Raw genomic sequence first — 15,899 nt, forward strand, 5'->3', positions numbered from 1 at the left:
AGGCTAGGGTAAATAAAACTCTGAGGTTTTCCCCACATTTGTTATTCCTTCTCGTTGTAGGAGTAAGGTAATGCGAGAGATCCTCCAAGGCCAAATCAAGGCAGACAGCAAAGATGTGGGTGCAGCATCCTTGTGCCTCCATCTGGGGGGCAGAGGGATCGTGGCATTTTCTGTGCGTTTTGTTGGACCTGTACCCATGCAAACAAGACTCTTCCACGTCATGTAAAATTCAGTGTCATGCAGGAATACCAAGCACTGTGTTTCCCCCCCCCCATCCTGACAAACAAGCAGCTGTCACTTGGGTAATGATGGGCGAGCTGCGGGGTCTGGGTGCGTGGGATGAAGGACTTCTTTTGTTGCAGAGCTCTGAGGAAAGGACGAGCTGGGAGAAGGATTTCGCGGTGCCTTTTGTTGCTCAGCTGGCACAAGCTGTTAAATCTTTGTCTGGCGCAGATGACCTGGATGTCTGCAGCACCCAGTCTAAATAAGAAACCTCAATAAATAAATAAGTGTCTGTAAATTTGAGGCAGAAAAAGGCAGATACTTTCATTGCGACTATTTAGTGAATCCATTAAAACAATAAAAGGAACCAGATTCTTTAAGCATAGAAAAGAGCGATATCCTAGCCGGTCCCATCCTTTTGTTCTCATGTGGCGTTCTGCACTGGCGATGAGGAGGAAAGCACTTAGATAGGCGCTAGCACGTGCTGTGTTGTAGATTGCGGTACAGAGTCTCCTTAGTTTTATTATGTACTTTCATGATGGGCTCCAGTTGACTTGGACAGCTCTGAGCAGGTGTGCCACTAAGAACTTGCATTAAAAAAAGGGTTTTGCCTTCTTGGATTTTGCAGAGTTGCTCGGTTCTAGAAGTAAGGGGATCGTCTTTCACGTACGTTTTAAAAGAGGGAAAAGAAATGTGCCAGGAGAGTGATACCAAAATAATTTTGGTTTTCTTTTTTTTTTTTTTTTCCTTTTTAATAATGCAAAACTAACATTTGGCTATAGTTTGAGAAACTTATCATATCATCTCAAGTCGTATGTCGAAAGCCAGGAAGAGCCAAAAATGACACTTACAACTTGTAAATGCCAGCCTGAAGACTTTCTGAGAAAATAAATGAAGTAACTGTTCACCATTAAGTGTGCTAAGTATTTGGGTATGGTTAATGAGATTGTCTCTTCCTCTTTGTTATCTATTTCCTTGCAATAACTTCTGTCATCGTACAAGGGGATAAAGAAAGAAATTGTCAGTGGAGGGGGTGGAGTTGGAAAAGCAGCTGTTTCTCTGACCTGGGCAGTTCGGCCTGAAACCATCGTGTATCAATTGAGACTGACATCCTTTGATTTTATTTTATTTAAAAAAATTTTTTTTGAGGTTGTTTATACAAGGTTAAAGCAATAAATCATCGGTGTGACTGCTAACAACCCCCTCTCCTCTGTTTTTTCATTAGGTGGCAGTGAAAGTAATTGACAAGAAAAGAGCCAAAAAGGACACCTATGTCACCAAGAATCTGCGACGGGAAGGGCAGATCCAGCAAATGATCCGCCACCCGAATATTGCTCAGCTGCTGGATATACTGGAAACTGAAAACAGCTACTACCTTGTCATGGAGCTGTGCCCTGGTGGCAACTTGATGCACAAGATCTATGAGAAAAAAAGACTTGAGGAGCATGAAGCACGCAAATATATCCGGCAGCTTATCCTGGCAGTTGAACATCTTCACCGGGCGGGAGTAGTTCACAGGTAATCTTAAAAAGCCTGCCTGGTTAAAATTTGTCTCAGAGCTTCCAGGTGGTATTTTGGCATTTGTTTGTATAGTAAGGAGCGTTCCTTATAAAAACATATTCCTGACAGCTTTTTTGGCTAATCTTCATGATATCGTTTAGATGCTTGTATTGTAGACATTGGAAAGTATCTGCCGAAAGCACTTCAGTAAGTGTGTAACTTCAGGTGAGCACACGGGAGCTGTGCTGACTCCATGTCCTTAAAGATAAGCCTGTGCTTTGCAGAAGTAGGGCTCTTTTCCTGCAAGTAGCACTATTTTGCCTCTTCAAAGCGCTGTACCAACATTAACTAATGAATCATTTCACTATTTCTTTGAGGAGGTGGTTGTGTCTGTTGTTTTACTAGTGGAAATACAGCAGTATGGGGAGATGAACTGATTTGCCCAAAGCCTCACAGTGACACAGCTGGGACGAAGCCTGAACGGGACCGCAGAAGTCCCTTGCTTCTGCTTCTCTGCTCTTTCCGCTGGTTATATTACCCCAACAGGACCTCACAAGTTTGAATACTGTGAATTACAATGCAGAGTATACAACTGTTCAGTTCATCTCACAGTGTCTTCTCAGGAGACATCCAGAGCTGTTGTGATATATCACTTACTTTCTTTAGGACCTTCGTTCAATAGGTGTATAAGCAGGATGTGGATCTCCTTGGAGGAGGAGGATGCTGTGGAGTTAAAAGTTTACCCGGGCTCAAGGGGAAACAAGACAAGTTCATCAGAAGAAGTCTGCAGAGGGTTGCTGAACAGGGAGTAGCCACCTCTGCCTGACGTCCCTGAGCAGCAGGTGGTAGAGGCTAGGAGAGTCCAGGTGGAGGTATCACACGTGGTTGCCTGTCCCTGTTCCTTTCTCCGCTTATGTGTTCTTGGCTGCTATGGAGACAGGAGGACGGTGGGCTGGGTGGACCTTTGGTCTGAGCCAGTATGTCTCCTTTTCTTTTCTTAGATGTATTTATAGGGTATTGTCTAAGAAGGAGGCTCCACTTTCTAAATTTGGGCCAACTGGTGTTAAATCTGGACTCCCACATACTTCCCATATGATGCTGAGCAAGTTGTGTAGGCCCCATCCTCTTAGGTTATGCAGGCACGTAGTAGGAGCTAGGCACCTGAATACTTTCGAGGATCTGGGTCTTAATTTCCTTGGCTGCACTGACTCTGTATGACTCTCTGATGGAGAGCTGTTGTACACACCCATCCACAGGGCTGCTGTGCAGGCAGCTGGCAAACTGCCTGAAGGCAGCCCGCAGCCAGCTCCTCCAGCTGTGCCCAGCTGTGTGCTGAGCTGCCTACCGCTGTGCAGCGCTGTTGGGTGCATCTGGCTTGGTGGAACTCCATGCGCTCTGAAAACTGCTTTTTTTGTCTTGAGTCGCTCTGTGTGTTCCCTGTGATCCACTAGGGATAGGTGCTACAACCTCGGGTGTACTAAAGGCTTATCTCGAGCTAAATTTCTGGTACCACTATAACAGAAATGTTTGAGCAGCCACCATGTCTGTTCTGCAGGTTCGCTATCAGCAGCTAAACTGCTGACCTCTTTAAATTATCAACCCCACAGTTTGGGGCATAGAAAAGGAAGAAGTCTACTTACTGCTTTAAGGGATCAGTTGATATCCGGCATGTACAGAGAGAGGGGAAGGAAAAAGGTCAAAGTTTCTGAGATGGGCAGAGGAAAACCTGGCAGGAACAAGATGAATGCATTTAGCTTTTAACAGCAGTATTGGGTTCAGCAGCAGTTCCTCTCCCTGAAAAAGTTACCCTCTGCGTAGTGGCTGAAGGGCTTATGGGGGGTTGGTAGGTTTGGCTTTGATTCCCTTCTTTTTCAGAGAGGATTCAAACCCACATTTTGTACCAAAATAACTCATTCACTAGGTACAAGCTACAATCGACAGGCTGCTGTGGTGGGAAGAAGGCAAGGCTTTGGGGTCCGGAGAGAACATGAGCACAAGTTCCCGTACAGATGCAGCATGCTCGCAGCAGTTTTGGCCCTCACCCCCTCTTTCTGTCTGCTGTCTCTGTGAACAGAAGCGCAGCTCACAGGGACTGAAGCGTGAGGGACCTTCGTGAGCAGAGGGAGGAAGCAGCCCTGGAAATACTGATAAGCTCTGCTGCATCTGGCAGCTGAGCTCTCTCCATCCAGCCACGTGGTGTTGGATTAATCCTTACCCCAAAGGCAGTGTACTCCATCCACTCCATTTCTCAAATCACAGCGCGGCACAGAGCTCGTCCTTGGGAGTCTTCCATCCAGATAATGAGCAGGTCCAGTTCTGCTTAAACTGATAAAATTTGACAGAATTACAGGCAGTATATCTGCAAGTATTTTCTCTAGCTTAGCCATTCAATGTCTTGACTTATTCTGCAAACAGAGTTCGTAGAGCAGCTTAGAGATGCAGGAAAAACACTGATGGCGTGATCCAGATTTATTCTCCTGGCTCTCTGCGAGCAAGAGAGGGAGAAAGAATAGTAGTTACCCCAGGAGTTGTCCTTCAGCATCTCGGGCTTTTGACCATGGCAACTCTAAAAACAGACTACTCAGTTGGCAACTGAAGAGGGGGAAAAATAGTGCAGAATTCTGATTCATTCTCATCCTGGATGAAATGGCAATGTCCTGTTGTTGTTATTGTTGTTATTTTTAAAACAGGTAAAAATAACAGTACTTTCATCTACATGGTGATCTGTGGCTGTTGGCATTCGCTGCGTGTGAATCAAAACACAGCATTCTAGGCCAGAAAGCGGTCTGCTGTTTGTCTCTCTCCAAATGCTTTCATCATTCACATTGAATGCGGCAGGACACTGAAAAGAGTTCACTGACACTTTATTACAAAAGTCACCAGCGGTTTTGTCTGCATTATTCAGGGAATAATATAAATGACTTGCCCTGTTCCATAACTCAGGGTGAAAAAAAGCCAGATGAAATAAGTTGCATGAAATTTAATTACATTATTTGATGAATATTACTCGGTAAGCTTCATGACTTACAATCAAGACTTGGCATGGCAGAAAAGCACTCTGGACAAGAGCTGGGACCCAGAACTCAATGGAAATGCCTCTTTTAAGAGGCACCGATGTGTGAACAGCCTAAAATTAAAAAACTTCAAGAAACCTCATTTTATTTTTTATTTAGAGAAGTTAAAAAAAAATACTCATGTTTGACTGTATAGATGTATTTCAAATTATAAACATTTCATCTGCTACGGTGGATGAAAACTGCAAGTTCCTGAGTGCAGGAGCTACATCTTCGGTGAGGGGTGTCCAGGGTTCAGAACTCCTTGGCCGCTCGCTGAAAAAAGAAATGCCGCTATTCTAAATATAATTGCGTGTAATCATTTGTGTTTCACTCCTTCTATCAGAAGAGCTGGTTGGTTGCTAAAAATATACTTGCAACAAGCTCAGCTGTGAATCAGGTAGGAATATTTATCTTTCCCTCTGACAGAGGAAAACAAATCCAAATGGCAGTATCTGGTGAAGCTTTCTCTTTTCAGAGGGTGTTTACGTAGGCCTTCATGCTGTCAAAAAGCAGGATGAACAATAAGCCCCTTGGGAGTGTAAGGACAACAGAGAAAATGAAGTGAAAGCCTTGGTGCTTGCCACTGCATCCCACAGGAAATTCTCAACAACCCTTTTAAAGTAATTTTAACAAAATTCAATCCCATTCAGTGCAATTACTGTCAGGATGTCAAAGAAAAGAATTTAATAATGTATTGGTAGCAAAGATAGCTTTCTGTATTCCCCCTTTTTCTGTCTTCATGGCAGCATATTCGTACCTTCCACTGCCATTTTGTAATTAAAAGCAGATCAGGAGTTTGAAAGACACAAAAACCCCCTGAGGTTTTGAGCGGAGTTTGTATATTTTTGCGTGATCTCTCTCCCTGGCAGAGTAAGGTGGTGCCATATGATCCAGTTGCTCAGGGTGCTATGGGATTCCTGCCTTGGTACCCACTACTTTGACGTGTTGGCTTTGATAACTTCCATCCTATTAATTTTAAGTGCCAGTAGTCTGGCTGCTGATGCAATATTTATGACAGATCCTGCACTACAGAACAAAGTCTCCTTTTGAAGTGCAAAGCTGGTTTGTCTTTCTATTTTATGTCAGATTTCAAAATTACCTTTGGGCATTCTCTCTTGGAGTACTCTGCTGTAAACAAACTAAACATTGTTTTAGTAAAGACAATGGACTGAATTCCTCTTTTACAGAGGCAACTGCATTGAATTCAGTGACGCTGTGACTGATAAAAGAATCAGGCTCAATAAATATTTTGATAACAAAGCCTTTGAAATGTGTACACTGATGTGATGATGAACCCAAATCTCTGCAACCTTTCCAGCTCACCACTGGCTCTTGCATGGGGCTAGAAAGCGGGCTTGCAGCTTGGTAGTTAAGGAGTGATTTTTCATGATGCTGTTATGATTGAAAATAAGATGCAGGAGACAGCAGCCAGCCTCTGCTGCTTTGCAGCTGCTTGCTGGTAAAACCTTCCTTCTCATCCCTCCTCCCCCAGACAAGAAATAAAATGTGAAATGCAAACACTTCAATTTTGCTGTCTGATGCCTGCAATGGCACTGAATAAGCTGCTTTCAAAAGCACGCTGAGCTGACAGCTGAAGCCTGGGGTAGCTCGCTCAGTGAAGCAGGCTCATGTTGCTTGGTGGAGTTGAGGTTTCCAAAGTGGTCTGTGAAGCTCTAAGCAAAGCCAGAGAAAAATCAGCCCCATCAACAGAAGAAGAAACTCCCAAACAAACCACCCCATGAAGCAGGCCTATTTTCAAATATGGGGAAAGATGACTGTATACTGCTAGCTTCGCATGCTGACAAGGCATAAATATATGCTGGTTCTCCACATTGTGGTAATGCAGCTTGATCTTTCTTGAGTGTCTTCATTATTCATAGATTTGACTAATGTGTACCATAGTTAGACACTCTCAATGTCATGGAACTAAGCCCTCAGAAAAAAGTAAAAGTTTTTGTTCCTCTGGTATTTAATCACCGAGGGTGCACTCTGGTATTTTGAAGTTTTTCAGCAATGAATGCCCAAAAAAATAATCCTTTAGTCCCATTTTTTGAGGCGCCAGGACAGGGACAAGATCAGACTTACCTCAAGGAGGGAAACTGAAGGTCTCCAGCATCTACGTTTCTTCTCCCCACCTCAGCCCCACACAACGTGGCACGTGCTGCTGGCTGCATAAGGCTACGCTTGCCCAGCCTTTCCAGTTGCAAAGCAGCTGTGTCCAGCTCCAGCAGCCCACCAAGAAGTGCAAGCCACGTGCGTGATTATGAGGACCCTTGAGTCTGCAGGGACCGGCATGTGTGCGTGATGTTCAATGCTTTGGGTCTTCCCATTGACTTCAACAAGGGTTTCAAGTGCTGTGTGTGTTGTAACTGGTAACTCACATCCTCTCTTGCAGTTTGCAGCTATTAAAAACATGCAAAAATCTCCACTGACTGGAATAAATAAGGTGGTATGTTTGCTTGTATTTGATAAACCATTTATAATATAGTGCATGAAATTCAGGGTTCCCTAACACTTTTGGGTGCAATGGTGCTACTTTTTCCATTACAATGAATTAATGTAAACATTCAAACAAAGCAGCAACTCAGATGAGCCTCTCTTTGTAAAAAATAATTCAAGTTTGATTCGGACGGAACTGACATAATAAAGCATTTAGGAACTTTGGGGAAATCGGCCCTGTCTTTCTGTAGGATGAGCATATACATAACTGGATTGTACCACTGCGCTTTTTGTTAAAAGGAGGGTAATTTGGTGCATTGTTGAAGTCTCTTAAAGTATTCACGGAATAACCCTTCTGTCCTGACAGACGCGGATCTTATCCAGACATGCAGGCTCTGTTTGCACTTCTGCTGTCCTGGCTGCGGGAACCTGCCATCTCTGTGCCCCGCCGCCAGCCTGCTGCAGGGGATCGGGCTGCCCAGGGGTCCTGCCCGGTGCCCGCCCACGGGTCCACATCTGCGTAGCAGCGGTTCTCCAACTATGGCTTAGTCTGGGGATTTTTCGTTTGGTTTCGTACGGCTTTTGCTTCGCATTTCTAAGGCTGGTTCACGTGGAATCTTCTTGTTAGGTTGTATCAAGGAGTAAAAACCTCTTGTCCTAGCTCCCGGTGTCACACCAAAAAAAAGTACTTTCATATTGACATGGGTTGGCAAAAATGTGGTGCACATGGACTATTAGATCAGTTACCACTTATTGGCAAATCTGCTGAGAATAGACATATGGGTAAACATCTTTAATTAACCAGGTCTGATTGCACTCTATACTGAGGCTATATTTAATTTTTTTTCCCTCTGATAGCTTTAAAATGCCCTATAATATTTACCATTAGTTTTATTTTTTTTAACCTTGAATCCTTTTAAATATCTTTTCTTGTGTTTATTTTTAGTCCTCCTGTCACTCATTCATTATTCTAATGGCCTGCGTGTCTTTTCTCCTCAACTTACGGCTTTCATCTTTCCATTCCCTTGCCTTTATTTTTAAAGTCTTACCTGTTCTTAGCTAATGTTTAATATACTCAGAGCTTCCAAATGGTCTTTCTCCTTGCTTTGAGACATTGTACTGAGCATTGCAGTGTATGACCTGAAGCTCCATGTACTTCTATTGATTTCAGTTTAGTTTTGGTTTTGGGGGGTTTTTTTTGTTTTTTTTTCCTCTTTCCCATAGGGTTTTTTTGGCAGTCTCTCCTGTTAAATTCCCGGCCCCGATATCTTTCTAGAGGCTAGTCGCACTGTCTGTGAAAACCTCCACCTGCAAGCAATAAAGACGTGAGACGTGAAGAAATAAGCCCTTTTTTGGCAGTAGAGGGAAGCAGAAGTGGGTTGATCCAGAGCCATCTGGCAGGGCACGTCCTCCTTGCATCAAGCCATTTCTCAGCGGCAGCGGTTGCCCTACGAGGGAAGCTCCTTCTGGAGGATGCAGGGCAGTGGGTCTGCAGCACCGTTGCAGCACATGGAGTCTCCCGCGGATGAGGAGAGGGATGCCGTGGATGCCGGCCAGGCTCATGGGGTGCACGGCCCAGAGCCGGTGCTCGCCCTCAGAGTGGGAGCAGGGCTGGAGAGTGGGCTCTTTGTAGGCTGGGTCTTGGTCAAAACACCACCAAATGTGGTTACATCTCTGCCGTGGTATTTGAAATTAGCTGTCACTTTTAACATGGCTGGTTTCCTCAAGTTAACACACTGGGTTATTGCCAGAGGAGGGAACATAATCCCCTCCTTCTGTCTCAGGCTGGTGCTTTATTGTCTGAGTTACATTGCTTCTCTGAGAAGAGGACTGGTGCAGAAGGCAGTCCTCTCCTCAGGAAGTGTTCAGCTGGACGCTCTAGGAAAGCCTGGATATCGCCCCTGAATACCTGAAATCTGCAAAATACTCTCCTTCGGTAGACTTATATAGTATTTCCCCTATTTCTTTTCACACGTGAAGCAAGGAAAATCTGCAAGAAATGCTCACTGGGGTGTAGAAACGTCTGGTTGGAGAAGGTCCTTGTGATTGTATTGATGAAGCGAGTGGCATCCTACCTGCAAGTACTCTTCTACCTCAGGTTTATTTGAAACACAGCATGGGCATAAAACGAAATGGAGAGGAACATTTTAAAAAAGGCTTGGAGTTGGTCACAGCTATTTTTCTTTCTTTCCCAGATCCTTTCTTGTGGAAGTAATTTGTTTGGTTTGCTTGGTTTACTTGTCTTATTTTATTAAGCCTTATATCTTCATCTGTAATAGAGGCATCCTTCATTACTCCCTTTGCCTTACAAAGACAAAATACCATGGATGTCACTGACTTCCCATAATTATAGCTGATGGCTTTATTATCCAGATTTTTCTGAAGCATGCTGCCAGAAGCATCACTGCCTGTCTGAGCTATTGATATCCCGGCATGCTGATTGTTAGAAATAGTTTATGTCTGGATGGGGGAAAAATCCTTGTGATAAAGACACAGCCAACTGCTAGAAGTCATGGACAAGTTGTGCAGCAACCTAAATGATTTTTTCATGTTGTACTTAATGCTTAGTCTGTACAGTTTGGGGTTTGGGGGTGGTTTTGTGTGTGTGGGGGTGATCTCTGGGATATTTTTCTTAGGTAGAACATGGCTTAGGAAAGCGCAACCATGTTCTTAAGTGATGAAAGGGTACATGTAAAGCGAACAATGTGCTGACATACATATCAGAAGAAGGGTCGATCGTCTTGTAGAAGGAGACCGCTTTAATTTTATCCCCTCTCTCCCGAAACTGGTCCAGGCCCTGATCTGTGCAGTGGCTCTGTGGGGCTGGGCAGGGTGGCATGGTGGAGAAAGCACTAACGTGGCACTCAGAAGACCTGTGTGGCTTCTTCTCTCGGCTTTCTTACTGGCCTTCTGGATGGCATTGGGCAAGTCATTTCAATCTGTCAGCCTCAGTTTTCACCTCTAGCTTATGGGAGTACCAATGCTGACCACCTCTATAAGGAGTTTGGATGCTTCATCCCCAGGGAAGGTTGATTCTGGTCTCCCTTGTAGACAATAGCAGAGGACAGACGTTTGACTCCTCAGATCCCTGCAGAAGAAGGTTTATTCTTCAGCTGTGGCCAGTGAAGAGCCTTTGGTTGTGAAGAGTAATGAGAAAGTCACTTCCAATTCCAAAAACATATATTTGAAATGTTTCCAGTGTATAGGATTTCTGCAAACTTTTAAGTACGTGAGAAATTTGAAGAACCTGATTAATTACAGGATGTACTGACAAATGTTTATAAAGTCATTTTGTGCTTGAAGAATAGGTGTGAAACTGTGTGTGAAAGCACTGGTAATTTTGGAGAGGAGACAATGCATGGAGCTTTCTGCTTTGAATGTGGAACTGTGTGCGCTGCTTTCATTATACACGTTATTATATGTGAATCTTGTAAATACACTGATGAGAGTGATGGGAAGCTGCTTCATTATGTTGGAGGCTCACTCAAAATATTTTATTTCTTTCAGAGACTTGAAGATAGAAAATCTGTTGCTAGATGAAGACAACAATATCAAGCTTATTGGTATGAAACCAGTTTGGCAATTCCAGTATTTAAAATTGGTAGTTTTATAAAGAGAGTTTTTGAGGCTTCATAATCCTCCATGTGACAACTGCTAATGTTGCTGCAGAGAGGAGCTGAGAGAGTATAGATAGCAATCAAGCTGTTCCTGACAGCATCTTGTGAAAAAAATGTTCCAAATAATTCAGCTTTAACTGGGTATGGGAATAATCCTACATCTTTTACCAACAGCCTTCATATTCAAATCAGGAACTTTGTAAAGAATTAAGGAATTGACACCACAGAAGTAATTTATTATCTTGATAATTTCATATTTACTAAGGGTTGGATTCTGCCCCCATATGCATATGCTTCCACTGAAGTCAGTGGGAGTTGCACACATTTTTAGCAGCTGGCAAAATTTGGTCCTATATTTATATTCGTTAAATTTGCTTCCAGCCCCCAGTACAAAATTGGTTTAGAGGGCTGTTAAAAAATAAAGAAGATCAACGATAGAGTCTTGATTGTATTCGGGTATCAGTTGCACGCAGCGCGCGATTCATTCAAGTTGTGCAGACATTTTAGATTAATCATCAGTGGGTATAGTCTCTCACTGCCTTTGCATAACTCCCATTAATGTTAATGTGGGCATTGAAAAGAAAATATTCCCTTCATAAAATAAACCCCAAACATCTGTTTATATTTATCTCCGTGCCTACACTTTTGCCAACAGCAATGGTTGCAGACTTAAAAACTCAGCTTTCTTTCTTCAAAAGGTTTCATGATCTGAAAAGTGATGAGAAACACTTAACGTTCAGGTCAAATGGACACTCACTGTAACGTATAAAGCACGTGCATCTCCAAACAAACAGAAGGAGGATGGTTAATGAAATCTGAAATATTCAAAATTTACTTAGGGAATTCAGTCTTTGGAAATATTACCACGACTTTTAGTCATTACTCTGTAGCGAATCAACCGACTCTGGGAAAATAATAGCAAAAGAGAACTCTGCATTACCTCAGCTATGGGTCAAGAGGATACCGATATGTTACCATGAATCATTCATCAGTAATGATGGATACCACCCATTATCTTGATTTAGCAGATAAGTGAGACCAGATGGTTTGCAACAGTGCTATATGAACATCTGATAGATTTAAAGAATTTCTATAACTTTCCCGTTATTGGGTGTTTGATTACACAACAGTATGTGAACTTGACATCCAAACCTAGACCTAATCAGATGATACATGTACAATTAAAACTCGCATGCCAAAAAATGACTTCAGAACTGTTCCTGCAGTTTCATTTGCTTCGGTTGCAAAGAAAGGTCTCCTCGCAGTGGGTGGTGTGGGAAGAATAGAGAAAAGAGGCAGTTCGATCTTCCATGGCCTCGCTAGCGTTGAAATAAATTGTCCTCAGGTCTGCAGCCTGATGTTTTAAGCAAAGCAGATTGTACACAGTATGTATTTTAAAACAAAGCAATTAAATCCCACCGTCCAACTGGGTATGTTATTGAAAAACAAAGGTTGCTTTGTTAGTAATAATTTTGCTGTAAGTAAAAACAGATTTAATATCACAGTCAGCTCATGCCATATCTCGCTAGCGACGCTGGTCATCTCTGGTTGTTCACCCTGAAGAAGCAGTGCCTCCGTTCTTCATGCTCTGTCTGCTGCGCTTGTGGGGAAAGCTGGAGCAGGGGCTGCAGAAATCCGCCTCAGGTCCCTGCGCAACCTCTCCTCACCAACACCTCTTTTCCAGGTGGTAGCAAAAGTAGTGCTTGAGGTGCCGCACAGCTTTCCATTGCCACCAAGGTTTCCCAGGACAAGGAAAATTTTCCAGCACCCGTCTGTGGCTGGTGGAATAGACCAGATAATTTATAGACCAGATAATTTACTCATCTTCCTCCTCCCTGCCTGTTCCCTCACTCAGCTCATTCAGCGCTTACTACAATACTTTATGTAGTCTGTCTTTCTAGAAATGTGATGGATAGGTTGTGTCATCACATAGTCCTGCCCAGGAAGGTTCTTCAGGAGTGAAGAACATGTTTTGAGGAATTATGTGCTGCTTTTCATGCTTGGGCGAAGAGACTTTAAGCTACAAAACCAGCTCACATTAAGTGCTTTGGTGTGGGAGCTTGGTCTCCGTGTCTTGGGCAGCAGCAAAAACACTAGTACCTAATAAAAATGTTGCTCTTGTAATAACTGTGAAATGAAGAAAACCCACCATAAAGGAAAAAGAAAAGGTGAAATGAAGATTAAAAATGTACCAGGAAGTGATATGGAAAGTCCCTGTTTGTTCATGCATTTCAGTGAGAACTGAATCCCTTGAGTCCCTTTCTTCACCCAGCTGCTTAATGGCACCTTGCTTTGTTACTCTTTTTAGCTACGTGACAAGGTGGTTTATAATATGTTCTTAGATAGTATTATTAGAAAAATTCCCTTTGCTGTGTTAGGTGGACTTATTCTTAGCTGCCTGTTAAGTCTCAAATCTAAGAACATCAGGATTGCAAACGCTGGAAATAATTCACTTCTCTTCATCTAGCAGCCCATGGTGGTAGGTGTCTGATAAAGATGCCATGAAAAGCCACTCACGGGCCACGCGAAGTCCTTGGCGTCCTGCTCAGGGACCTATGGCACCAAAAGGACCCTGCCAATACGTAGCTGCTGAGCTCTGTGGAGCTCTGCTGGTCAAACTTGGCCACAAGCTTGGTGCTAAGGCTTCTGTTATTTAATAACTCTTTCCCTATTCCAACTGTCACAGCTTCAGAGATAGCCACGTATCCATAGCTTAATGTTGATTTTCTGGAGGCGTTAAAGAGTAGTAGTGTAATGCGATACTTCGATAGTACGAACAGTGGGGGTGGTGGAGTTTCCGTGTCATAATATTTACTTTGGAAAACCAAGTGTGGCCTTTGATCTGAATTCTGGAATTAGCTCGGCTTATTGAAAGGAAGCCCAAGACAGAGGCAGGAATGGCAGTGAAGTTATCAATGCTGGTGGTAATACCGTTCTTATCAAGATCAGCAGTGCATCCTTAATAAAAATCACACTGCGGTCACCATGGGCTGCCACAGTGTTAATAACAATATTCCCATTTCTTTTGCGATAAAATCCCTGTCCCCAATATGCATGTGTTTGTGCGCATTCTGCATTTCAACAGGCGCTAGGAAAAAAAGTATGCTAGCCTAGATTAAATGAATGAGCTGAAAAACGTAAGATGTTTATGGTTTAAGCAAATAAGATAATTAAAACCTCCACTAGAGTATACCTCCATTGATAATGATAAAAGGATGCTGATTTACACCATCGCAGAATGTAGTCCTTATATACTTTGATTGTAAAGCATTATATTACAGTCAAGTAATTTTGAGGTGGTATGACACAGTAGGGTAAAGACCATGAATAATACTGTGTGGAGATATTATTTCTAGGAGTTTTAAGAAGTATTTTACAGTTGACATAACTCATCTGGGGCTATAGCTAATAAATACGTTAATTAACTAAATGGATCCTCGGAAGTGTAAGCCCCAGGGATAGTACATATATAGCAGAGATGATTAAGCAGTGTCCAGAGACAATTGTTTTCCATCAGAGGCAAGGAAATTGTCTTGATCCTCCCTTCAGTTTTGACAATGTTCTCTAGCAAAACCCCTTTGAGCCTCTTTGGATGTTAATTATGGTGATTCTTGTCTCTCTTGTGCTTGTCTCGCTCTCAGAGATGCAGCCAGTTGAGTGGAAAGCACTGTGCAGTCATTTGGGCACTCCGGCTCACATAGTCATCTTTATAATTGCATTTTTTTTGTAAGCATTATTATTTTTTCGCCTGGTTTCGTAAGGGAGCAAGGCTTATGTGACCGCCCTGTCAGGGCGCTTCTAATACCTTGAGGAACTCCTGTCTGATTTCAGCCAAATTTAACGTGGGATAAAAGCTAAAGGACAGGCCATTACTTCAAGTCTTATGCAAATAAGTAGGCAGATAAGGGAGAGAGACCCAAATTAATGACTCTGTGGAGAGAGAGTATTGCATGGGCTCAGCAGTTGCCTGCTATATTTGGCCTACAAGATGTGATACTTTTAGCCCATCCAGGCAGGTGGGTAGCACACCCAGAAATATGCTGGTTTATGAGACACATGGATGCAAGACACAAGTCTACAGGAAGAGGATTCAGTGGTCTGCTTCTCCTGACTGCCTCATATATGTATAAGACGGTTTTCATTTTAAACACGCATACATTCTGGGAGTTTTTAAGATGACTGGATCAGAAAAAGAAAGGAACAAGACAGATGTCACTGTTCTTAATAGCAGTATTTTTGTTGCAGCTGTCATCAGTAACAAGTTATTAATAAATGGAAACATCTTTGCTTGTGACCTCCCTAGATCCGCTGCTCCTGGATATGTTGCCCTGCAGCAAAGGCCGTTCTCCCTGTCAGCTTTGCCCATGTCATCATCATCCTTGCAAGCTTGTCTTGCTTCTTCCCCTTATCACGTCAAGTTGTTTGACTTCGCTTTCAAGACCCTCTGCAACCTCTCCTCACCTTCCCATGTTGTCTCTCAGGCTGTGGTTTCATAATTGCTTTCTCCCAAGCCGAGCATGGGCTACCACTGGTCAGGGTGGGCTTGCACGTTGCCCCCAGCCGCTTCTGCCGCTGGTGCGACTCTGTCTTCCTTTTTTTCCTCGCTTAGTGCTTTAATTTTTAAGATCATTTCTTAAACCCAGCTTACCCTGCAGCTATACCAGCACTGGAGCAGACGAGGGAGATAGTGGGAACACCCTTCTTGGTGCCAGCCTGGGCTTGGGTTGGCTGAGAGCACTTGGGAAACGGCAGCGTCCTTCGGTGCGGAGAGGCTGCCTCTTGTCTCCGATCAGCTCATGGTGCCAGCCTTTGCCAGTCCCTTGCTATTATTGCCAGCGAAAGAGTGTCAGATACACTCAGGGGCCAGAAATACAATAATTCAAGGCAGAAGTCGGGGAGGGGGGAGCCAAATCAACACATTCCCCTTCTTGCTCCAAGATCTCCCTGTGTTATTTCAGAGCTGAAATGCTGACTCTGCAACCCTGTGCGTTTGTGCATCGCCACAGTAGTCCCGGAAAGCAACCCCCCCCCCCCCCCCCCCCCCCCGGCTCCTTTTCACAATTTT

General features: G+C 43.5%; 1 protein-coding gene across 1 annotated transcript in view; it reads left to right on the forward strand.

The window, feature by feature from the left end:
- The first annotated feature begins 308 nt into the window (after positions 1-308).
- HUNK (hormonally up-regulated Neu-associated kinase) overlaps positions 309-15,899 on the forward strand; it is a 39,858-nt gene continuing 24,267 nt past the window's right edge. Inside the window, exons 1-3 of the mRNA XM_009283068.2 lie at positions 309-464; positions 1,448-1,740; positions 10,725-10,780. Of these exons, the coding sequence (XP_009281343.1) occupies positions 309-464; positions 1,448-1,740; positions 10,725-10,780 (505 nt within the window). The remainder of the gene's footprint in view (positions 465-1,447; positions 1,741-10,724; positions 10,781-15,899) is intronic.

The sequence above is a fragment of the Aptenodytes forsteri genome, unplaced genomic scaffold (genome assembly GCF_000699145.1).
Source record: "Aptenodytes forsteri isolate BGI_AS27 unplaced genomic scaffold, ASM69914v1 Scaffold2, whole genome shotgun sequence".
In the NCBI taxonomy this organism is placed as follows: Eukaryota; Metazoa; Chordata; class Aves; order Sphenisciformes; family Spheniscidae; genus Aptenodytes; species Aptenodytes forsteri.